At 39.7% G+C, this 26,649-nt stretch overlaps 1 protein-coding gene across 1 annotated transcript; it reads left to right on the top strand.

The window, feature by feature from the left end:
* LOC122577552 lies at window positions 1-24,882 on the top strand. Its single transcript, XM_043748880.1, has 3 exons — window positions 1-84; window positions 4,790-4,838; window positions 24,472-24,882. Exons 1-3 carry the CDS (start codon window positions 1-3, stop codon window positions 24,678-24,680), a joined length of 342 nt encoding a protein of 113 aa, XP_043604815.1. The 3' UTR covers window positions 24,681-24,882.
* Window positions 24,883-26,649: the final 1,767 nt, after the last annotated feature.

The raw sequence follows: 26,649 nt of genomic DNA, 5'->3' as shown, positions 1-26,649 counted from the left end.
ATGACTGCACAAGTGCCTATGGTACGTACCGGTTTGAGTGGAGGTAACAAGACTAATGCTGACGTTTGGGCTATTGACGAGTATGTAAGTTTGTAATGGTAGTATGATACTACCACTTCATGGTACCTCCTGTAATGCATTTGATTGGCACGAGCAAAGGCGACGTTTATCGGGACTGGCATGCGGCGCCATGTTGTGAAAAAGACCTGCTATTCGAAGCTCTATTCTGAGATCTCTGCGCTTGCGCCGGACGAGAGTGCCGTTTACGATACCAGGCAGTTGGTACCATATTGGGGTGAGGGTTTCCTCCATTATTACATTGTGGCCTGCTGAGAGATAGTCGGCTCACAGTATGTTCCGCCGTTAAACTTTATGAATCTGATTTTGCCAAGATAGGATAAAACCTTTTAAATAATGTATGATATGCCGGTGCTAGGTATGAGCCGTAACTTACAACACTGGAAGTTTTTATTTATGCTGATGCTAGTTGTTTAGTGTTACTTTGATCATTGTACTGATTAACGTTGTGTAATTTACGGTAAGTTTGGACATTACTAAGGTAAATGATTTTGACTTTAAAACCGGAATGGTGGGTGATGATGGTGGTGTACTGAATGGGACAGATTGCTGATGCGTACGATGGTCCAAAAATGTGCAACAGCATTAGCCACGTCTGGTTTCGGCACGGTCGAACGATGCTTAAAGAGCGTCGGAACCTCGGTGATGCGTTCAGTTTTGTATCTTGTAGGTGGATGGTAGCACTCACTTGTCACGGCAGGTCTTCTTATCGCGAAAACCAACGGTATTGATGTGAAGAGACGCGCATGGGTGTGTCAGGCGGTCGTCATCTTGGTATGCGGGCCCCGTAACTCATGGCAGGGTTATAGAATCATCATTAGCCTGATGCCGATGTACAAATTGGTAGTGCCACCAATACGCTGTACGTACAAATTACGATATGTAGCCTTAAACGAGTATACGGAACGTGTCGTGCCATCTGGGTACTATTGCTAGTCACGACAGTTAGGTATTCGAGCACCGAGTGACACCTATGGAGCTGGGCGTGTACTACGGTGTATCGAGAGCCATATGATAAGCTGCATTGTTAGGAGTATTATTCTCTTTACTTTTTGTTATGGGCCTATCGTCCCTGTAAGTTTCAAATTGCGAGAGTGAGTCCATTCCAATCACAAAGGTTAATAGCATAGAATAAGTTGGAATAGGAGTAATTTACTAAGCGAAAGTTCCCGACAAAATGGCGGTTTTCCAAGTTTGATTCTCGAGACACCATGTTGTTGTACGGGTCTATATGTCTCCAGGCGCGGTGCTCGAGGTCCACTCGCAGCCTCGAGTAGAGGTCGCCACATTACGGACCACCAGTTTGTTGACAGAAATAGAGGCTGCTCTAAATAAGTTCCATCGTTGTTGAGCTATTAATTTGGAGATGTTTTTTGGGGATTTCGGAAATTTTCTCGCGGTTCAAATCTATTTTAAATAATGCGTTACAGCGGCAGCTATCTACTTGCCAAGTCTTATTTCAGGAAAAAACCTGGAAGCACGGGAAATTACTTTGAACTCTGTGTCAGTTGGCCTGATATAGTCGGCTGCCCGAAAGTTCCATTATGATATTTCATTTATAAGGAGGGCAAGCGCTGTTTTCTCTTAAATTTTTCGATTGATTGGAAACATTGTCATGAAACAAGACATAATTTAGTAAGGGATATACAGATGTAGCTTCCTATTGGCTATACGTGGCGGTATATGTTTGGAAATGTTGAATATTGCGAGCGATGCTCTGTTCTTACCGCCGAGTTACTGGACTCGTATAGGGGATTGTCACGTAAAATAAAAAAAAAGAAAAAGAAATCGAAGATGAAAAAAATAAAATATAAAAAAATAAAAAGGGAATTCATTTTTTAAACACTTGGTTTACACTAATTACGATTTACTTCTGAACCCCAGCTGTGACTTTCCAAGACTGCAGCTCTTACAATTTGACTTTCGATCGGATCTGTTTCTTTTTCCTTTGTCACCATTCAATATCCCCACTATCCACGCGTTTGTTAGGCGTTCACGACCGTTGCCATGCACGCCTTCTTCTCGAACATTCGGTGGAAGGACCGTTGGGATATCGATGGCTCATTAGGCACTTCGGCAATATACATTGTCGTCGAGTGCCGTCATATCTTTATCTTCATCATCAGTCCATCGGATTTGAAGTGTGCCGGTCGTAACAAGATTGTCGCCCTATTATTTAGTGAAATGAGAGGAGCCGGTTCACTGTTGAGCTATGTTGCTGCGGTATAAGCGTAAAGATTTCCCCTATAAGTGTAGAGTTTGAACTCTGGGTGATCTTCGACGCACCGATTTCGGGACTTAGCTTTGTATCGTAGTATTTAGCCGTTTCTCCAAGGACAAGGTTAGACTTATAACTCGTATTTAGCCATCAGATATATCGCGATGAAATATGGGAATACAGGGTCTAGGACAATTATTCAGTTTATTATTCGATGGAATTTAACTGTGCAAGTAATTTTTGAGTCGCTTGTTTCACGAACGAATCGTATTTATTTGTTTCGCTCTTCGTTAATATTCCAAATTCTCTTTTGCCATCGCCTTTTTAACACTAACAATAAGCGTTGAGAGCAATCTTGATTTGAACGGGATGACGAAAATTTTTACACGATACGCAATAAGGTTGATTTGTACTATCTTCGCTTTCTTCGGTACAGGAATCTGAGTCAATACGTTCATCTGGATCGGAATTTATCGTAGAATTTAACGCTGCGGCAGTCTGTTGCAGTTAGAAGCAACATGGTCTAAACGTTGGCAGCTCTTACATTGCATTTCGTTTCTCAAATATAATTTCTGGTGAAAAATCGAAGGCAAAATACTGAAAATCAGCCGAAGATCAAAAATTGAAGAAAATTTCAGGCTGGCTTTTGACACTAATCTCATCAGGCCCGGTCAAATAACTGGTTTTAACAGTTGAGAAATCGATTAATCGGAGAATATAAGAATTCACATAAAGCTAGATGAACAAAAGAAATAACGATAAATGTACAATTTTAAATTAGATCTTTAAACCAGTCGTTTGACTAGGCCTGGTAAGATTAGTGTTAATGAAATAGTTTACTAGTCGTTGCGCGGCATTTTGAATATTCATTCCTATAATAATTAGCAAAATAACTTTCCTTCACTGATTTCTCCGCCATAATTATGTTCCATTATTTACATCCTTCATTACACAATTCTTAATTCTCCGTGATTGCTCGACCAGTCGCGGGGAGACGCGATCGCGAGGGAGCACATCAACGGGAGTCGTAAATTCCCGTTACGATTAGAATAATCGACACCACGGACAGTTCGATCCCAGTATTTCGGTTAGGACAATAGGGGTGGTTGTTTTTGTAGGACACTGCGGTTGACAGGTTATACTATATATTTTCAACAACGATTTACACCTTTTATTTGTATAACTCTGATGTATATCGAAGATGTATATCAGAGAGGTGACAGCCCCAGAGTTGTGGAAGCAGTCCGATGTTGACTGTCCGAGTATCGTAGTAACAGTTAGTTGCGGTCTCGTAGCACTACGGAGGAAGGCTCGGTGTGGGTGTTCATGGGAGAACCCAGCTTTCCCGTTAGGGAAATACTCGCTTTCTCCGTAATTAGTATGAACGCATAATAGACCTAAGGACTATTCCAGGGACCATCCATAAACCGATAACACTTATAGGAATAATGATTCCTTCAAGGTTAATAGGAGTTAGTTATAAATATAAAGACAAAAGATAAACTAAAAGTCTAGGTTTATGGTTTGTCCTTCGGTTTATAGGGGGTCGACCCTTGGCGGCCAGGCAGCGCTAGAGACGTCGCGCTGACCACTTCACGCGACGTAACACTCCGTATTCAAGATATTTCTAACAATAAAAATCATTGGATCGGTCAAAACTTCAGATACTACGTCGTAACAATAAAAATGTTATAGAGAAAATGTCAATGGACTTAAAATTTTCAACCGTGAGAAAATTTTTCTCTTACTACATTTTGCGCTTAGGGATAAATAACGTTTCTCTTTTATTATTTTTATATTAGTATTAAAAGCGAATACGCACTCAAAAAGCACTTAACCCTTCATCTGCATACTGAGTCATTAGCGACCAGTAATTTTAAGTAATTTTTCATTTTCTCCATGCTGTTGTTTAAATCTTGCTTTGTTTAGCGAAATTAAGGTAATAAATTAATGTAAGTAAGGTAATAAGTTAGACAAATGTGTCTGTGATGTTACCACGAAGGCTACGAATTATTGTACGATGTTTGTAAATATCGATGTAGAGAAAGATTCCTGCTGCGTAATTCTAAAGAAGGAAGTGCTTCGTAGAGGATGAATGTTTTTGTTGATGTATACATTTCTTTGTCTAGTAACGTGTAATCGTTAACTGCGTAGCTGCTTGTGCCACCGGCTCATGTGTCCTTCTTTCCCCCGCCACTTTAGACGTTGCTCGGTGAAACTAAGATACAAGGAGTCATTTAGTCGTTTCATTTCGTACCGATAATATGGATCGCGTTGCGTCAGGTTTGTAACTTATTATAACCTATTGATGGCGTCGGTTTTTCATTACTCCAATAATTTAATCCAATTAAATAATCACACGCGAAAGTAATAAAATTTTATCAAACAATTTTGTACGCGACATTAGAGTTCTTGTTCGCCGATTATAATTTTAGTAGTCGCGGTAATATGGTTTTATTTTATATTCTTTTGAACATTCTTTTTCGGTATTAGAGTCAGTGCATCTCTCAAGAGGACAAAGCGTCTGCAGGAGCTCAAGTATGTAAGTACTTTTACATATCGTACTTCAATTATGTCTATTCTGTCTATTTTTCTTTGATCACTATCAATTAAGAAATACAATTTGATTGAAAATTTAGGAGGACAGCATTTTCTAAGATTATTTTTTCATTAAAATAAAATAAGTGTTAAAGTTTTAATACCGAATTATGAAAGAAATTACTAATATATTTAAAAAATCATTAGATTCTTCATTTCCAGATTTTAAACTTTTATATTAGAGTTTCAGTTTTTACATTTATGCATGTTTATTAGAATTTCAATTTTCATTATTATTAGAGTTATGAATGTAATAAATTTCCATTTCTCATAATCTCCAATTTTCCAAATAATCAGCGATCACTCTTCGTGTTTTGTTTTGTAACAAATTTTTCGCAACCTCCATTTCTACTATTGGCCTTTCAACGGTTCCTGTTTGATTTGCTTCGAACGGTGAGTCGCATGCATTTCTGTTCCTCCGGTCACTGAATCATGTCGTAGGATGAAAGGTTCCAATCGGCACGGGTGACTACTTGTATTACGTAGAATTTTTTGCGAGTATAGTGAACGCGGGTATTTTTTATACTCGTGAGTAGTGTTACGTCGCGCCAGATGGGCAGTGTGACATCACTCTGGGTCTGGCCGTCAAGGCCCACATACCGTAATTCCGACTTCAATACTCCTAAGGACCCATCATAAACCTAAGCCTTTAGTTTAGCCTTTAACATTATTATTAACAGGATTATGTTTAATAATAGCTGGTCCTTAAGACAGTCCTTAGGCCTATTATACGGTCTCAACAATCACTGAGGAATCGAGAATTTGCATAAAGGAAAAACCGGGTTCTTCCAGAAACTACGTCACGCACAAGCAACGGGGATAGTTACCCTCTCTCTTCTATTACAAAACAATACTACCGAACTTTCCTCCGTGATTACGTGAGAGCAGACAGACAGTTGATCTTCTGGCTCACGTTCTGTAACCATCGAATTCTCTGTATCCATATTGTATAGTAAATTGATAGAAGTATAGATATTTTAGGTTCTGTTACCGCGGTGTTGTATCAAACCAACCACCCCTATTATCTTAACTGAAATCAGGGGTTCGATCAAATCGTGGTGTCGATTATTATAATCGTAGCGGGAATTTACGACTCCCGTTGATGTGATATCTCGCGAACGCGTCTCCTCGCGATTGGTCGAAAATCCAAGTAGTAACGCTCTTTTTTTCAAATTTTTTAGTTTAGGATAGGACTTCTTGCACCGCGCGATTATAATAATTAGTTTTTTAATAATTAGGTTAAACATATACACTTGAGAATATATTCGTGTTAGTTATAAATATGCATACTAGTATTCCGTATGAATATTTGTAAATGGCAAATATATACATGAATATACCTGTATGACGTAAATATACTTGATCTTAAGCAGTGAATTGATCGTGACAATATTAAGTCATTAGAATTTAAAACATTACTTAAAATTCATTTTCTCCGTATAAGAATGTGTGAAATTTTACGTGCAAGAAGACACTTCGCGACAGGCAGATTTTTGGATCAAAACAATAATTTTGAACACTACTGCTGCGACTCCTGCGCGGGCAACCGAGGTAGACGGACGTGCCTCGTCGGTCGTGTGCTCCGGAGAAGTGTTCGAAGTGAAACTAACTTAATAGTGATAGAGAGGTGAAGTTTTAAAAATGCAGCAGATACCAACAATAAAATTTACAACAAAAGATGAAATGCACTATATAAGCAGGTCGGTAGACTCACTAAGCCTAAAACATCAACAATAATGCAATAACAACCTAAACGACATGGCTATAGAAGATACGGACGAGCAGTCGAGATAGGAGGAGCAAAACCAAAAAAACGAAAGATATTACCAAGACGAAACATGGAAAATAGCAAAGACAAATAAGAAACGTAAAACTATACCAAAGTGCGACAGATAACCTAGATACAGAAAAGCAGCGATGGCTGCAAGAATTACCACTAAGAAATTCCTTCAACTCGTTAACGGAAGTAATAGATGCTGACCCGATAAGCAAAGTTACAACTAATTCAAGCCACATTACAAATCCGCTACCAATATTTGTCGAGGCCCAAATAATAGACCCGCTTATCGAACTACTAAATAATATAGTCGGGAAAGATAATTATATAATGGAACAAACCAAACTAGATCAAGTAAAGGTCCAAACTAACACGCCTGAAATCTATAGAAAGGTGACAAAAGCGTTAAAAGAAAAGAATGCTGTGTACCACATATATCAGCTCAAAACGGAAAGGAGCTACAAGATAGTTATAAGAGGCTTGCACCCTAAAAGCAATACAAAAAAACTAACCGACGAACTAGCAAAAATTGGTCATCAAACAAGATCAATAAACAACATGACTAGATATGACACGAAGCAACCACTACCACTTTTATTAATTGAACTGGAACCCAGAAACAATAAGAAAGAAATATATGAAATCAAAAAAATATTGAACACAATAGTAACAGTGGAACTACCACGATACGAAAAAGATATACCACAATGCATGCGGTGCCAACAATATGGCCACACAAAAAATTATTGCAACAGAAGCCCAGCATGCGTTATATGTGCAAAAAACCACTTAACAAAACACTGCCCATACTCAGGAAGAATTGAAGAAGTTAGGTGCTACAACTGTAACGGAAAACACCCAGCCAGCTATAAAGGATGTGAAATCAGGAAACAATTACTACGTAAACTGCTTCCACCACTTCGCAATAGATCAATCAATAACCACAAACCACAACAAAATATAACAGATAGTGACACAACATTGATAGCAAACATCAATCCCCAAAATGTACATTACGCTAGGAACAATAACCACAACAACTCCAGCACCTTTGGTAGGCAAAGCTACGCGCAAGTAACCAACCAATCAGCGCACATAGACAACCAAAACCAGAGCAATAGTAACAATGACGCTATAGAAATCAAGGACTTGCTCAAGCAATCCATTAATAACACCGAAATGCTAACAAAAATGATAAGCGAGCAAAATGCAGTTCTCAGGCAACAAACACAGCAGATTACAGTCATGCTCCAATTACTTGCAAACATGTTAAGCAAAAAATAAAAACGGACACGCTAAAAATAGCAGCCTGGAACTCAAACGGCCTACATCATAGGGCCCTAGAAACTAAAACATTCCTGTACAACAACAATATCGACATATTACTTGTTGCAGAAACACACTTCACTACAAAAAGCTACATGAAAGTACCGTACTACACTATATATGATACCAAACACCCCTCAGGAAAAGCACACGGAGGGACCGCAGTGGTAATAAGAAACGACATAAAAGACTACTTACACAGCCAAGTCAGGAAGGAATATATCCAAGTAACCACCGTTACAGTACAAACTAGCACCGATCATGTTCAGTTGTCAGCAGTATATGTACCGCCGCGACACAAAATTACAACACAAATGTGGGAAGAGTACTTCCAACATTTAGGTGACAGGTTTATTGCAGGGGGAGACTATAACTCAAAGCACACACTATGGGGATCAAGAATTACTTCACCTCGAGGTAGAACCCTGGAGAAACACATTAGAAACAATAACCTCAATATATTACCCACAGGAAGACCGACATACTGGCCGACAGACCTGAGCGAAATACCTGACCTACTCGATTTTGCAGTTACAAAGGGACTAAACGTAAATAAGCTAAAAATAGCATCCAGTTTAGAGTTTAGTTTCGATCATACACCCATAATAATTACATACAGAAACAAACCAATAATTTATAACAATCCAGATACACTATACAATAAAATCACCAAATGGCAATCATTTAAAGAAATAATCGAGAATAAGATCAACTGCAACATCCCATTAAAAACACCCGAACACATTGAACAGGGAGTAAGAACATTTACAGAAACTATTCAAGAAGCAGCATGGGCAACCACCATACCTGAAGCAACCAAAAGACAAACAAAAATAATTCCACCAGACATCCTTGAAAAAATTAGAGAAAAAAAAGCGAAATGGCAAAAACATAGATCACGAGAAAACAAAAAACACCTAAACAAACTTGCAAAGGAAATAAAAAACAAAATAAAAAAGCACAATAATAACGAATTCACAAAGTTCATAGAGACACTCTCTGCACACGAGAACTCCAACTACTCCCTATGGAAAGCCACGAAAAAAATAAAGAAGCCAATTAAACTAGCCCCAGCAATCAGAAAAGCATATAACACATGGGCGAGAAGCAACGAAGAGCAAGCTGAAGAATTTTCCAAGCACCTATGCAACACATTTACACCACATAATATCAACAACAGCAACTTCAATGGTCATACGGACGAGGATGCGCCAACCAATAGTACCTCAACTGACAAGCAATGCATCTAAAACAACAGCACAAGAAATTAGAAACATAATCGAAAAAACAAAAAACAATAAAGCACCAGGAATCGACCTAATCAATTGTAAAATCTTGAAAAACCTACCTCCAAAAGCAATACGACTAATGACAATAATATACAATGCAATACTAAGGATCCAATACTATCCTAAACTATAGAAACTAGCACAGATCATAATGCTACCTAAACCAGGCAAAGACCCACACCAAGCAGCATCTTACAGACCAATATCGCTACTTCCTGTGTTTTCAAAAATACTAGAAAAAATAACATACGTCCGCCTGAAACCAATAATAGAGAAGGAAAAATTAATACCATATCACCAATTTGGATTCAGAAACAAACACTCCACGACAGAGCAAATGCACAGGCTCATCAATGAAATAATACTAGCATTAAGAAACAAACAATACTGTACAGCCCTCTTTAAGGACATCGAGAAAGGATTTGACAAAATAAACCACGAAAGTCTGCTACAAATAATCAGAAAACAATTTCCGGAGGAAATATACCAATTAATAAAATCCTACTTAAGCAGCAGAACTTTCGTAATAAAAATCAAGGACACATACTCTGAAGTTAAAGACATCAAGGACCAATACTATACACATTATACACGGCCAACATACCAACAACTACCAATAGCAAAATACTTACATTCGCGGACGATACAGCTGTACTAGTCAGGCACATTAACCCAGAAACAGCAGTCACATTACTACAAGAACACATCACAAAAATAGAAAAGTGGCTGCAAGCTAAACAAATAAAAGCAGACCCCAACAAATGCAACCATATTACATTCACATTGCGAAAACAGACGCCACCAAATATCCTACTGAACGGCACGCACATAACACAAACAAAACAAGTCAAATACCTAGGACTCCACATAGATACACAACTCGCATGGAAACAGCATATTAAATTAATAATAGGCAAAATACAGACAACAAGGAGACAAATGCATTGGCTAACAAGTCGAAAATCCAAACTAAGCATAGAAAATAAACTAAAAATATATAAAATAATTATAAAACCAATCTGGACATACGGAATACCACTATGGGGGACAGCAGCAAAGAGCCATATAAACAAAATAGAGACATTACAAGCAAAAATTCTGAGAACAATATTAAACGCCCCATGGTACGTTAGAAACGAGGATATTCAGAAGGATCTGGGAATACCAACGGTCAAGGAGATTACCAGATGCGCGGAAAGGTACAAAGAAAGGATAACAACACACCTAAACCGGCTGGCTACGGAAACGATCAACACAAGCATAGAAAGAAGACTAAAAAGGAAACACCCAGCTGATCTTACAAAGGATATAACCTAAAGAACACGAAGATGGTACCCCGCTGGGGGTAACCATCCACATGCTATTCAATCACATGTTACAACATTTTATCTAATGTCCCACTGGACAAATTGTAAAATTAAAAAACAAACAATAAATCAAAAAAAACTACTGTTGCATTTTCGAGTATGTGCTTTGATAAAGAGAATCGCCTGAGATTATTTCTTTCTTAGTAATATACTTATAGTCAATTATTCCGTTTGATAGATTCTCAGTCTTTTTCGCTACCTTCTTTGCGATACTAAAATTTTGTTCGGATTTGTTAAATTAGTAAGGTAAAGTTACCTAGTTACTATTAAATTAATAAAGTAAAGTTAATCAGAAACCAAGTAATAAAATATAAAATCAAAGAATGTTAGTCCGTTAAATAAAAATTGTACAAGCTAATCAACTTTTTAGATCAGGATTTTCAGGTTTAACCCTTTCGTGCCCATTGCCAGGATCTCATTCACGTGCCCAGGTGCTACTTGAATGGGAGAAAGACATTGGGCACGATGATCATATTTAATGTAATAATTTCTCAGCGACTGACGATGTGTTGTTAGTGTGTCGTACACGACGTATTTTCCACATTATGTGTGTGAGTTGTTAGGCAGTGGAATTGCGTCGCTTTCTCTCATTCGTTAAAACTTCAAATAATCAAAATGTCGAGACATATGTCGATTCAATTTACGTCTCGATACATCACAATTTGTGATAATATCATCCACGCGATTAAGTGTAACCACTCTTTTAATATTGCCGTAAATTACAATTATAATTCCAAGTTTACTTACATTGGTTTTAACAATATCATTTCCTCAGACGTATTTTATCACGTTCTACGCAATGATCACTAGCCTTCGTCAATCGATTTCATCGCGTACGACGAGGTACTACGCTGCCCGCTGCCTCCGTGCGCGGCCATGGTGTGTTACGCTGACGACAGTTTGGTTCTGGTCGGAGATCGCGGGTGGCACGAGACGTTGCGCATCGGCGAAGTCGCAACGGCCTGCGCGATACGTGCGGTGCGCGGACTGGACCTAAAGGTCTTCCCTGTGAAGTCGGAGGCCATCTAGTTCTACGACAACAACAGGCGAGGGGCTCCCCCGCCCGGACTGAGCGTAAGCATGGAGGAAGAAACCGTCGGGGTGGGATCGCGAATGCGATACCTGGGTCTCGACATCGACAGCCAGTGGACGCACGAGCCGCACTTCGACTCCCTGATCCCGAAGGCGACGGCGGCTACCAACGCCTTGTGCAGCCTGCTGCCGAACATCGGCGAGGCGGGAGTCACGATGCGCCGACTATACGAGGGCGTCGTTCGGTCCTGGGTGATGTACGGGGCCCCGGTATGGGCGGACGATCTAATGGTGAGTCGCCCCAGCATCCTGCTTCTCAGGAGGCTGCACAGAGTAACTGTCATCAGAATCGTCAGGGGATACCAAACAGTGTCACACGCTCCGGCGACCCTTCTGGCTGCGTCTCCGCCGTAGGAGTTCCGGGCGTTGGTGCTCAAGAAGAGGTACGAGCAAAGGAGACTGTAGGGCCCGGGAGGGGACTCGGCCGAGCAGGCGGCCCCAGACGATCTAGGGACCGCCGAGGAGGACGCATGGGACCAGTGGCGATCCCAGCTGATCCGTGAAGCAGGCGAACACCGAGGCGCGGCTGCAGTTCTCCCAAATTGGGGGACATGGAGAAACTGCCGCGGCCTCCCGCTCACCTACAGAATGACCCAGATACTCACGGTACACAGCTCGTTCGGGGAGTACCTGAGGAAAATCAGACGGGAGACGACGGACATCTGTCACCACTGCGGGGAGGGCCGGGACACGGTGCAGCATACGCTGGAGGCCTGTCCGACGTGGGAGCTGCCCCGCTACACCTTGCGACACGTCATAGGCGAGAGGCTGACCCCTTCAGCGATCATAGCAGCGATGCTGAGCGGGCCACAGGAATATGAGGCTGTCCGCCTCTTCTGCGAGCGAGTTATGCTCGTAAAGGAGGGAGCAGAAAGGAAGAGAAAGAAAAATTCCCACCCATGTAGGATAACGCGATGGAGGAGGATGGCGGTCGCTTCATCTAGAGTCGCTTCATCGCCGCCACAACGAATCGCGACTAGAAGGAGGGACGGCACCAGGGGAAACGGTCCCCCCTAGCGCCAGATTCAACAGCCAGGGAATTTACAGGACTGGCTCGAAGAGAGGATGCGGGAGGGGATGCAACAGAAGTAATTCACCCGCGGTTCCTGGAGCACCCCCTGTCATACGCGTAGAATGGCCAACGTGGAGTTTTAGTTGGTAGGAATCTTACACTACTCTGCTGCTACCGTTATTAGCGGCAACGGAGTGTCCATGAGGATTTCTCCACCTGCAAAAAAAAAAGGTTAGTCGAACGTGGAGCTTATTGTCAATTGCATTAAACGTCAGTTAACGCTACTTTCTCGTCGGCAACTAAGTAGAACCTAACAATATATACAGATATAAAATTTTTGGTGGCAGCGGTGGGATACGCTCTACGGAGGATTAAAGTTTTACGAGTATTGACAAAATGAACAGAAAACAGGTCGACCGCACGAGACTCATTGAGTAAGCACACGCTTTTGACGCTGTCAGAAAAAGTGAAAGCGTGGGATGAAAATTTTCGCGTATTAGCCGACATGAACCTAAGGGTTGCTAAATTAGACGAAAACGCGCAGATAAGTAGGGTAACAAACGAAACTGAGATACCTACGTCATCGCCGATAATACCGCGAGAGACCAGAGCGATCGAGGGTAACTCCCAACCGATTAAGTTAGAAGACGCGATCGGATCGGCACTAGTGTTCGACGGCCACTAACCGTCTGTATTTCAGTTTTTAAGAGCGTGTGAGCGCACGCAAAATATGGTTCCAAGGCATCAAGAGCCTCAATTGGTAAAATTATTAATAAATAAGCTTTGTGGACACGCGTTTCTAGCCGTAAAAGACTGTCAGATAATACGTTTGAACGATTTTGGAAACAAATTGAAAAATATGTTCGGCCCAGGAAAAGCCCTTAACGAATATATGGGAGAATTGGGAACAGTATTCCAACGACCAGGAGAAGATATATTAGATTATATGGACCATGTCAGAAAAATCAGGCTGGCAATACTGGATGAGGAAAGATGCGAGTATGGCACCATATCCCAAGTTGTTCAAGATACGATAGATTGGGACACAAGGGAGGCTTTCGTTAAGGGACTCCCAAGTGAAGTGTATTTGCGAGTAAAAGTAGCAGGATAGCGATCCTTGGACGACGCATACCGCCAAGCCGTGAGAGCAACACGGGAATTGATACAGGCAAACGACAGAATCCTACATCTCCGAACAATTATAACCGAGACAACGCTCGTCCCCTGAACAATAACAACAACATCGGGAACAACCGCCAAAATCGGAGATTTATACCGCCCTTGCAAAATCGTCTAAACGACCCAGGACAAAACTCTATAAGGGGTAATTATTTTAAAAACCTGGGCATTTGGTAAAAGATTGCTTCAGATTTAAAGCCAGAGTAGACGCTGGGATAATTGTACCTTACGTGTCGGGGCAGTCGGGGAACCAGCCAATTCCTTCGAGAGCAAGGGGTGAACCTCTGCTATTAGACTCCGGATCAGAAATAAATATCATTAAAAAACCTGCCTTACCCGATTCAGCGATCATCAGTAAGTAAGAATTAATCGGATTTCGAGAAATTACGGCAACGAGCCTGGTCACCCTAGGGCAGACAGTAATACAGGTTGCGGGCCATCCAGTTATTTTTCATGTAGTTGATAACTTATCGCTGATCGATTAGGACGGAATCTTAGGATCTGAATTTTTTGCAGGATGCAAAGCTCGTTTGGATTACGAGCGAAATCATATCAAGTGGGGAAATATATGTATTCCCTTCGATACAAAAGATAAGGTAATCGTGCCAAAACGAAGTTCGGTACCGTGTATTATCAACATTGCAAATCCGGAGATAAACGAGGGATTTATTCCAAAAATCGAGCCAATTAAGGGAGTGTATTTTGGTATTGCAGTTGTGATAAACCATAAGAGACGAGATTATATGAGAATAATAAATACCACACCGAGAGAGTATGAATTTACCACACTTACAATGGTAATTAAAGAATTTGAAAATCTCACCTCGCTCCCTAACATGACATGCAATGCGATTTAAAAATCAAAAGAAAATAGAGTTGACAAAATAATTGAATTATTACGACTCGAACACTTGAACAAAGAGAAGAGAAAAAACGTCGAAGAATTAATTCGGAAGAATCAAGATAGATTTTATATTCCAGGAGACATACTGGAAGAAACTGAAGTTCCAGAGCATCGAATAATTACAGCGGATGATATACCAATTAATATTAAACAGTATCGCCGTATAATTCTCCGTTATGGATTGTGCCGAAGAAACCAGACTCGCAAGGAAACAAACGTTGGAGGTTAGTTATTGATTATAGAAAGCTTAATGATAAAACGATAGGTGATGCTTATCCTCTCCCCAACAACATAGAAATATTGGATCAATTAGGAAGTGCGAAATATTTTTCCACGTTTGACTTGACATCAGGCTTCCACCAGATCCGAATGGCCCAGGAAGATGCCCACAAAACGGCATTTTCAACACCGTATTTATACTTACCGTATTTGAATACTTTCAATTCAAAATAATACCCTTTTGATTAAAAAACGACCCAGCAACATTTCAACGCTTGATGAACTCAGTGCTATCAGGATTGCAAGGAGTAGAACTATTCGTCTATCTGGACGACATAAATCAAGAAAATGCATTCAACAATTTAAAAACAGTATTAATGACAAAACCTATTCTACAATATCCGGATTTTTCCAAACCCTTCAACTTCACAGCAGACGCATCAGGATACGCAATAGGCGGAGTATTGAGTCAGGGACTGATTGGAAAGGACTTGCCAATTGCGTATGCCTGTAGACTACTAAACCCTGCAGAACAAAACTATTCTACCATAGAAAAGGAATGTCTGGCAATCGTCTACTACGCGATGCATTTCAGACCATACCTGTATGGTAGGAAATTTACTATAATAACTGACTACAAACCGCTAGTATAGATGAATTCCATTAAGGATCCCACGTCGGGAATTGGAAATGGAAACTGAAATTATCAGACTTTCAGTTTGATATTCAATACAAGGAAGGACGAACAAATGAAAACGCAGATGCATTGTCTCAAAACCCGCCAGAGGTATGTCTGCCGATTAGAAGGAGGACAGGAGTTTCGCCAGATCGATATCCATATCTAAAAAGATTTCAGACTCTGAAACAATTCGGCAACGAGGAGAAGACGCAAGACCTACGGTACTTGCGGAATTAAAAATTTTAGAAACGCGAGACTCAGTTACTATGATCATAAAGTGATATTCGTCGATATACAGGGCGCTCCGATAGATAAAGGAGCCTTGGAGATGAAAGAAATAGGAAGGCTACCACGTTACGAAAGACTCATGTTTGAAAGTGCAAGGTTGAATCAAGACTCCGGAAAATACATCGTATCCCTACCCGTAAAGGAAGACCGAAATATTCCTATAACGCCAGAAAATCTACTGAACTCGAAATCCTTACTGGACGTAGTAAACGAAAAACAATTAACGTCCTTTAGCATTAGCAAAGGAAATTTGGAAGAGATACCCTGGCGACACACAATCAGGAAATTGAAGAAAGTATTTATGGGAAAAACCATAACTATCACCATCTGAACTGGGAAAGTAATCACACCACCAGTTGAAATGCGAAATAATATAATACGAGAAAAACATGTGTCGTCCGTAGCAGGATACAAAGGAGTAACGAAGACTTATCAGAGAATACGACAGCGTTATTACTGGGAAAATATGAAGAAGGAAATTCGATAATATGTAAAAGAATGTACAGAATGCCAATTAAAACTAAATAGAACGTAACAGCAAACATCGCATCGAACTTTGAGATTCTGTTTAATCACCGCGGGATCGCGAACGAAACTCCGGTTCGCGAAAGAAATCGCTCGGAAAGTTTCCAGCGTTCTGCATTGCTAAACGAGCAGAGGAGAATTTAGTAAAACTGACGACATAGAAGTATGGTCTCTCGAAGATCGTTAAGCGAACAGCTGTCTAGGATAATAAACTGTGAAAATACCAGCAGCAAATGAGAGATTTTTGTTGCATTAAAATAATATCTTTAGTCGCGAACATTGGTCGATTATTTATGGTAAAAATGATCAGCAACAGTATTAATGATATTTTTTTAATTTAGTTCTGATATAATCTATCTGTATTTGTAATATCTATCTTATATTATAATCAATCTTGGAGAAATTTTATTCGAAATAAAAATAAACAGTAACATCTTGAAATAATAAATTATGTGTTAATTAATCTTGAACTTCATTTTCATTTCAGTTAGTTTAATTAAATTTTTTATTTTAGTCTCATAGTGGTAATCGCAATACTGGACATGAAATTGTATAAATGTAATATATTCATAAAAAAATCTTTACAAGTGTTCGAACATTTCCGTGAATCAGTGTACTAATAATTATGAAAAGCAAAATTCGCGGAATCTTACAAATTCCAGTCATAATTCAATGTATATCGCAATAAAAGCCTGTGCTCATATTCCTAATAAAATATCCTCGCTACTATAATAAGCCGAGACAAAGGCGGATGATACACGCATGGTAAACGAATAATTTGAAGTTGCTTAATTAAAGGGAAACAATTACACGAACTTATCTTTGTAAAGCCGCATCTTAGAATTCCATCGGCAACGAAACATTATTAAAAACTCAAATAAGCTATTGCTCAAGCAACCCCTTGCTGAAAGGCTTTAGCGTTGCGTTACAACCTGTCGTGTTTTTTAATTCACTAGGATGATATGATAAAAAAAGACGTAGGATAGAGAGGTATTAGGTTTTAAAGCGTGTTTGATATTTGATAAAGTATTGTATTACTGGCGCAGTGGTAGGTGATTTTCAAAAAGCTATTTCATGGTGTTTGTAATTTCAGTTTCTGCTTAATATCGTACTCGAAACATTTAAAATCGTAAATGGGTATATGAGCAAGTCAACATATACATATTACATAGCAACTCGATTATAATCTTTTATGTTGACTTATTTCTTCTGTGTTTCACGTTTTTAAGATTTTTACTTTGATTACGATTCTTATGAAATTGAGGTATTTTTGTAAATAATTGGAAGCATAGAATTATCAGAGCATAGAAAGATCAGAGTATACGACCATCCCTGATATTTGTTTGAATCTATAACATTTAAACTGTATGTAATAATTTGCGAATATAATTTATAAGTATATATAGAGTTTAGAGTATATTTAGTGGCAACAATTTACGATACTATGACAATGAGACCGTGGCGAGTGTTTATACTGGAGCATCGGTAGCAGGTGAGAAGCAATTCGAAGAATGTACAAGTAGACTATGTGATATTATGTGAAGATTTTGTTGCATATAGTAAGAATGCATGTTGTACACGTTCGATCTATAAAAAGAAGCGAGAGAATTTTGTGTAAATAGTTGAAGAAAGGTAGAGAGTCATTTGAGAGTCGAAGGAGAAGTTCAGAGAATTTTTGGAGAATTGAGACTATTATTCTGAGACGCAGCGTCGTTTTTTTTATTGCTATATATACATTTTATTATTTTATACGACATTATTGAGTAAAAGCCTGTCTGCAATTCAACATTCCTACGAAAAATTTAGTTCGAAAATATTTCAACCCTAGCTGTAATATGGAAAATTTTTCTGAATCAGATTTAGATGATACAATCCTCTTTGTAATTTAAGCAATTTCCAATAAGTACCTCAATGTGGCGCAAATATAAAATTGCGAATAAAATAGAAACATGAAAAGGATTTGGACGAATGATTCGAAAAATATTAAATGGAAAACATGTATAAAATTTATTCTCCGTTAATTGTACAAACCGAGTAAATGCATATTATTCTCTAAAATTCCCAGTACGACAGTGTCAATTGGTTATAGATATATGTTGTTTGCAGTATCATCAATAAACTACGTTTCTTTATTAAACAAGGTCCACGGTCGAACGAAATAAATCTTCGAAAATATTTTTCATCTGTTTGAAATAGCATTCCGAAATTGTATATGTTTTTCATAATACGGCTGCGAAAACACAATTTGTTTTGCATATTTATCAAACCGAAACATTAATACACGCATACAGATCATGCGCCGTAGTTGCATTTTTATTATTTACCGTAATCGCGCAGTTAGCGGCTATCGTTCTATAATATCTGAGATCGTGGATGTAAATAATACATTGTTATTTAACGTAACTCCTTTATTCGTAAAAAATGCAAGCATTTTTACATAGAATAATATATTTCACACAAACGTAGAAAAACGAGTTTCAAATTGAATTTTTTCGAATTTGTTTTGCATATTCTACCCTTGTTATAACATGTTATTAAAACATGTTAAAACAAAAGTTAATTGCCCCACATTGATCAAAACTTGAGTGCATGCATGTAGCGATGTTACAATGTTTCATATCTATATATATCTAAAATGAATAAGATGTCTGGCAGGACTTTTTGATTAGATAAAGATTTACTTGGTAAATTTTCTTTACAATCTCCAAATGAATCTCCGGGCCAATTTTACGCGAGTTCGAAAGAAACACTCGCTGCAGAAAAGAAGTACGATAAGTTACAGTCGATGGTAGCGAAGAAGGCTTTCCTTAATTTAAATTAATACGAGCGCCACGCCTTTATCAATCGTTCGTTGCGCAAGCCAGTCTTGGAGAAGCAATGAAGAATTTAATGAAATTACAGGCTACAATTCCTTTTTACATACCAACCATAAGAACAACAATCGATCGTGCCCTTAAATTAAAACAGGCATCGATCATCTGAGAAAAATACTTCTGACGATAAATAATCCTCCCATTAGCTATTTTTATCCACGATAAGTACATTATGCTACTTGCGAACCATTTTCCAGAGTAGATATATAATATAGTATAGAATATACGGCATGCGTATAGCATTTTTAATATTTCTAGATCTTAGCTATTGTATTACATCATATATCGATACAGTGTTTCTAAACTCTGGCTATAGTTTTACAGGTTTAATTTACCGCCAAACGTAAAATAAACACGTAAATGGAATAATAAAAAGTTTATCAAAGCATCGTTCTTACGAATAAAAATCTCGTGTATTCGAGTTACAGTTCAATTACACGCAACGCGTGTCATGCAACGAGATCCGCGTGTCATGCGACGGAATCGGCGCTAGATTCGGCGCGATATTTTCCGTCGGTGGAGTATGACCATTGATATTGTGGTTAATGAAATTATTCTTACGTCCCTGGAAATGATTAAACGTGGTACTGCTGCCCTTGGGTATCGACGGGGTTGCTGCTCGTGCGCACTTCAAGAGACAGTCTATCCGTCCGTATTAGTAAATCGTTATACTGGTCCCTTATCTCGGAGCTGCTCGCTTGTGCCTCCTCGTCTAATTCTTCTAGCTCGAGTTGGATGGCTTCGAACTGATTCGTATCCTCGGTCAGCTGTTCTGTGCAGTATATTAGAACGGAACTTTCCTGATGGCCGGATTGTTCGTACTCGTCTAATCGTTTCAATAGGTGCGTGAATCGGTCGCTATAATCGCCTCGTCTCCGACGAAAGGAGATGAGTTTGTCTTCTTTCGCCAATGTTGCAGGGGATTGTAGATTTGCGATTGCCTTCGTGAGACAGGCGTTTCGTTTCTGAAGGTTTATTATCGCTCCGGAAACTGCTAAAAGTATTGCTGCTGCATTCCGGTAGTTTCGGATTCGTCGCTGCCTTGAAGGCCTCCGTTGAGGAAAGATTAATATCGATGGGAGCGAGTAATCGTTTCACCAGGTCAAAATAGACATTGATTAAGTCTACAGGTGCGCTGTCGTCGATCTCAAGTAAGTTGTCATTGATAATGTTGAACTGTTTCCAAATGTCGCCGACTTGTTTTCGATAAGTTATTAAGGTGGCCTTGTTGTGTTGACCGGACTGTTCGTATTCGTCGAGTATTCTCGATACGAACTGGAATTGGTCGTTCAGATTGTGTCGCTCCCGACGCAAGGAGGTTACCTTTTTAGCCTTGTCCATCATATTTAATTTAAATTTGATCGCATTGTCCGGGAACATAGCCAGCCGTCATACATATCTACCAAAATCGTCACCCAAACGCAAGACAATCATAATCCCAATACAACAAATACAGCCAAAATCGTCATAATATATCGAATCCCTAAATATGCAGCTATAAATTAAATTAATTTACTGCATCATCCATATAATCCGTATTGGTTATAAATTATGGACTATGAATTAAATTATTAATTATTTTAAAACTATAAAATATAAATTAAACACTATGTATTATGCATTATGTCTTATGTATTATATATTATATATTATTTATTATATTATTTTATTATTTATTATGTGTGTGCACCAATAAATTATCGTTCTTACGATTTATACCACTATAATAACTAGTACTCTAAAATATGCATAATACCTACATATTAACCTTAATATATTCTATTTAAATATAAAATTAACTTCCAACCAACATTCACAACTGAGTTCGGCTCTATGTCCTATATATTCACTGGCAGTTTAATTCACCACTACAAGTCGCCACTCTTATAAGTCTCTAGTTCATGGTTCTACCAGTACGCCACCGAACAAGATGGCGGCTAACCGGGAACCACGTTCATGTCATGCATATTCAAAACAAGCCACGTACATCGAAGCGTGTACTCACGATTATTCTGAGGTTCCGGTGTTCATTGGTTATATTTGTCCACGATAAGTACCTCCACTCGTTCCACCTGCATTGCGCCAGCTACGTTAGTTCGTCATTGCACTGAATATACCCCACACTACTGTACGTATTGCACACTTTTTAATTATATAACCTCTTAGCCATGTACATCCACTCACTTCCTATTATTAAAATCTCTACAATCTATATAAATAATTTCACCATTTTTGTCATAGGTAAGGATATTCCCATAACATTCTGACTCACATACCCGATACTAAAAGCGTGTTAAAAGAGTGTATAGTACATATAATGCACTATACCCACCTACTCAACATTTAATCCATATCAATTCATGTATCGATTCTTGTTTTCTGCTATATATCTCCTCCATCAGTAATATCCAAACTAATTCTACTCCTATTAACAATTATAAATGGATTTAATACCTTCCACAGAAGCAGTTCCTTAACTTGAATTAACCAACATATTTATTTCCAACTATCTTACTATTTTAATTCGTCCACATATATAATTAATATAAGACCACCCATCAATACCTAATCAATACATAAAAGTTACTCTTTACTGCGATCTTATAAAACCTATCGACTAATAATTTTAAATTTGCCATTGTTGCGGCGGATAGTTGATTGTCAATATAAGAAACGAGCTTACCTTGTTGCTGTGAAATGGACGTGAGGTCTCGTGTATGCTTAGCGAGGAAGGTGTTCTTTCCGACGGCCGCTCGCTTGGTTGTGTGATTAAAGTTGTTGGAATTCGTTGCGTTGATGATTGTCCAGCTACGGCGGCAGGCTGCGTGGTTGCGTTCCCTTACCAATGGGTTGTGCTTCTTCGAAGGTGACGCACCACACGTTACTGGCTTGGCTGTAGTGATAACGCTCCCGCTGCTGGTTTTGACGCATTCACGTGACACGTGGTCACTGGTAAGTGCACTTTTCACTGACACGTGATCCGGCTCGAAGGACCATGTTTATTCGACCATTCGCGGAGAGATGAGAACGCGAAAAAGCCCCCAACGGGAGTCGTAAATTCCAGTTACGATAATCGACGCCACGAACTGATCGATCCCCTCATTTCTGTTTCTCGATATGTCATAGGCGACCGTCGTCCCCTGGCGATTCACTATGACACGCCTGTAAAATTGAGTTTTCCGTTGCATTCCAGCCAATTTCGGTAATTGCTACGAAATTGTCGTAAAAACTGGGTCGAATCGTTGATAGTACCGGTAATGCGGCTGATCCAGGTCAGTCTGTCGGATCCTCGTGTTCCTACCGATCGTTTTAACGCGTTGGAAGATGTCCCTGATCAAACACTTTGACAAGTGCCGGCATTTATTAAGCCCGTGAATGATCGTTTCACCTCGCGGCTATTATCGATAATAAGCGTGGATTCGCGTGTATTCACAAATCGTTGCGATTTTTTTTTAACACCGAATCTCAGGTCCAACGATCCACGTTAAATCACGAGCGATCATGTCGAGGTTAATCGCGTCGTTTCTTGACCGTATGTATCATTCACACGAAAAATCTACAACACATAATCGACTCACGAGAGCTTCGTATTACGATAAACAACCCTTCAACCTTCTTATAAGATCGAAGAAACGCGGACACTATGTGCTATCTGCCCATCGTCGATGTCACGAATCCTCGTCTAATCGCTATATCTATATACAAACGCGAGAACAGATTGCCTGGCGACAAGAAACCAATCTTCCTTTTTTAAATACATCTGCTTTGATTTGTTTCACCGCGAAAGGAACGACGTACGACGAAACGGACACAATCAATGGTACGTGGCTTCATTGATATGTTCTATTTAACGTCGAAATTCTTATTATTGCACGGCCTCCTTCGACCATCCTTTTCTCCTCGACGATCGTCGCCGATTATATCTCTCCTCTATAGGACGGATGAAAAGGAATGCTCGATTCTTACACGGACAACACTCATATCTCTCTGGGCATCGACAATTCGCAGCAGTACTCGTAATGCGAATAATTCCGCCGTATCACCGTCGATTCATGCCGGAGTTACACGACGGTTTATTTACAGTTCGAGAGTTCCCTCTCTGATGGGAAACTTCGATATTGCAAGCTGAAGGATGGCTTAAGTTTACGAAGAGAGAGAGGATGGAAATAATTCGAAGCAAACAGAGGTGAGATGGAAGCGACGAATGGAAGCGAGGACTCTCGTTTATCCGTCAGTTATCTCCACGAGGAACTAGGCGAGATCGACAGGAGTCGCGGCTGACCAGTGCACACATCGACGTTTCTTGGCATCTTACATTTATTCGCGTTGAAAATACGAATCGTACAAAACAACTATTAACGCGCGTCCGTTGCTCCATCGACCCTGTTGATCCACGTTTCGCCTCTCTGCCTTTACAAAATTCTCCGCTATACACGATACATGCCATTTTCTTTCAACCTCGAATATAGCATAGCCGAATTTTCGTAGGCGATAAATTCTTCGAAGGAACTCCAAGACACGAGTAGTACCAGTCGATGGCGAATAACTCGCGCCTGTTCTCGCGTAACGAAATTTACATAAATATCGAAGGGTGGGATGCAAAGGAGACGCCTGCCGTCGGAAAGTTTAGCCATCAGCCGGTACTCTGGCAGAGATCAACGCCCACGAACTCTTTAAAGTCACTTTCGTTCGACGTTACGAAACTTTTAGCCACGATACGACAACTTTACTTGGTCGTCGGTTCTCCCAAATCTTCCTCCGTCTTTTCCATTTTTTTCCCTCTTTATTTTTACCCAGGAGGAAGGAAGTTCGTCTGTCGCGGCGGCGTGGAGGAGGGTTCGAAGCCCTATGGTCAGTCGATCCTCCGTGATAGAGCGAACTGGCGGCAGTTGGACAGTAATTGATTAGCTTTCTCTGCTAAGGTTCTCCGAAATCGAGCGTTCGATCAGAGACTTCTTTCACCTTCTCTTAAATACATCCACTGGCTCTCTTATTCTCTCTATTCCTCTCTTCCTTCTTGTGTTTCTGGGCAATTTGAGGAGCTCAGTGAAGGAAGACGCTGGTGACGGACCTGGTAGTGTGGTATCGCAGGTCGGGGGCCTCCGTGGGGGACCCCTCGTACCCCTATGCGCTCAGGCTAAACCGATGGATCTTCGCCGAGAGAAAGATGTGGAGAAAGACCACGATCGGCTTGGGATAGCTCTCGAAGTCCAGCACAATCTCGCCATCCTCGCCGCCAAAATCGAGCCACAGTAGACGCACCCCGTCGTCCGCGGACACCTTCATTTTATCAAAGGATCTTCTCCATAGAGGAGTTGAAGATGAGCTTGGACTGACCCCGTTACCTCCTACGCCTCTGGTTCCAGCTGCGTACAACGCGAAACCGTCTTCGTCGTTCGCGCCAAGCTGACAGGCTTTTCCTTGCCACGTGCACCGAACTGTATATTCACGTAACGAGTGAGCGGCTTGATTTAGGTAAAGAGTCGTCCGACGTAACACAGTATATATGTGTAATATCGTCTATGGAATATATTGTAATTATATCCTGATATTTGTGATTTAATGATGGTTTATTCACAATGAATGGATTGTACAGATGTAGACAGAAAAAACGATGGTTGTTTAATATGAACTAATCGCAATAACGCGCTATAATCTAGACAATTCTCGCCACAACGGATCCAACGTTCTCTCTCACGCGGACCACACTCTCTCTCTGACTTCTCGATTGGCACTCCCCGACTTTCCAACTAACAACTAACCACTACCTCTGCCTTAGCATCCCTTTTGTCTTTTCTTAGACTCACCACGCACATGTTCCGCAACTGCTCATGGCCAGGGTCACGTAGACCTTTTCTACGAAACTATTCAATTGAAGGACCGACGACACATTGATAGGTCCATCGGCGCCTCGGCTCTCGGGACATCGTTTATGATTCACTAGATATCTTTTAGGCCATTTTCACGATACTATATATGTTATATAAATTTGTAAGTATGGGACGCGGAAAAAGATTAAACGAATCTGAAAAAAGCAAATTTTAGAATTAAAACAGCAATAGTCATCAGTAGTAAAAATATCGAAAGTAAATAATAAGAAGTCGTAAAGTAATACACAATTTCTTAAAAACAGTTTAAGATTATGGCAAAAAGCAAAGTATTGGTCGGCCGTCATTGTTATCCGATCGTGATAAGCGGGCAATTTTGCGTGTAACTTCCAACTCGCAGTTAACGTAAACAATAAATGAAGCAAATAATAGAAAAATCTAGTGTTAGTGTTAGTATTTCAAGTGTTCATCGAGTTCTACTATCCTGTAAAAATATCTAGAGGCTAAAATTGATAAAGAAACCTTCATTAACGACGAAACACAAAGTAGAACGTTTACGGTTTGCAAAAGAAAGAATGCATTGGAAAAATAAATGGAGAAGGGTACCATTTTCAGACGAAAAATATTCAACTTGGATGGTCCCGATGGGTTGCAATATCATTTTCATGACACAAGAAAAGAGGCAATGTCGGCGATTCGACGAAAATGGGAGGAGCCAACGTGATGGTTTGGACCGGCATCGGTTATTTCGGCAAGACAAGTATCAAGTTCATCGTTAGGAGAATGAGTAGTGTCCGATACATAAATTTAATCAAAGAACAAATAAATAATCATGCAGAACGCGTTTCTGTACATGATTACGTATTTCAACAAGATAATGCACCTGTAAACACATCAAGATTGGTCCAATCATACTTTAATGAAAATAATATATCTATTTTGCCGTGGCCTGCACACTCCCCGGACCTTAATATCATTAAAAATTACTGGGCAGAACTTGTTCACGGCGTATACGCGAATGGGATAAGTTAAGTCAAAATTACATCCAGAAACTATATAAATCTATAGCAAATCGTGCAATACAAGTAATAGAAAATAAAGGGGGATGTACCCATTATTAAATAAGTATGTACGTTTGATAAGTAATTATTCTTAGTTATTATTGTTAATTATTTTCAACGAACCGCATATCCTGAGCTCATAATGTTTTGATATTATATGTTACAGACGAAACACTTTACACACGTCATTGAGAAATTAAACATAGCTCACATGGGTTATCTCTTTGACGAGGAGTGTATATTACTAAAGACAATAGTTTCTGGAACACTGAAATATTTTCCGGTGAAAGTAAATTTAATATTTTTCAGTTTGATGAGCACAATTACGTGTGGAGA

This window comes from Bombus pyrosoma, unplaced genomic scaffold (assembly GCF_014825855.1).
Source record: "Bombus pyrosoma isolate SC7728 unplaced genomic scaffold, ASM1482585v1 HiC_scaffold_4727, whole genome shotgun sequence".
Taxonomy (NCBI): Eukaryota; Metazoa; Arthropoda; class Insecta; order Hymenoptera; family Apidae; genus Bombus; species Bombus pyrosoma.
Note: the sequence above shows the minus strand (reverse complement) of the source record. Positions and strands in the feature narration are given on the sequence as shown.

Bases quoted from the DNA above. Each gene is read 5' to 3' on its own strand.
- LOC122577552 (XM_043748880.1), top strand. From the start codon at position 1: ATGACTGCACAAGTGCCTATGGTACGTACCGGTTTGAGTGGAGGTAAC. The intron at 85-4,789 runs GTAAGTTTGTAA...TTTCGGTATTAG, and splicing joins TTTGGGCTATTGACGAGTAT to AGTCAGTGCATCTCTCAAGA. The intron at 4,839-24,471 runs GTAAGTACTTTT...TGAGGAGCTCAG, and splicing joins GTCTGCAGGAGCTCAAGTAT to TGAAGGAAGACGCTGGTGAC.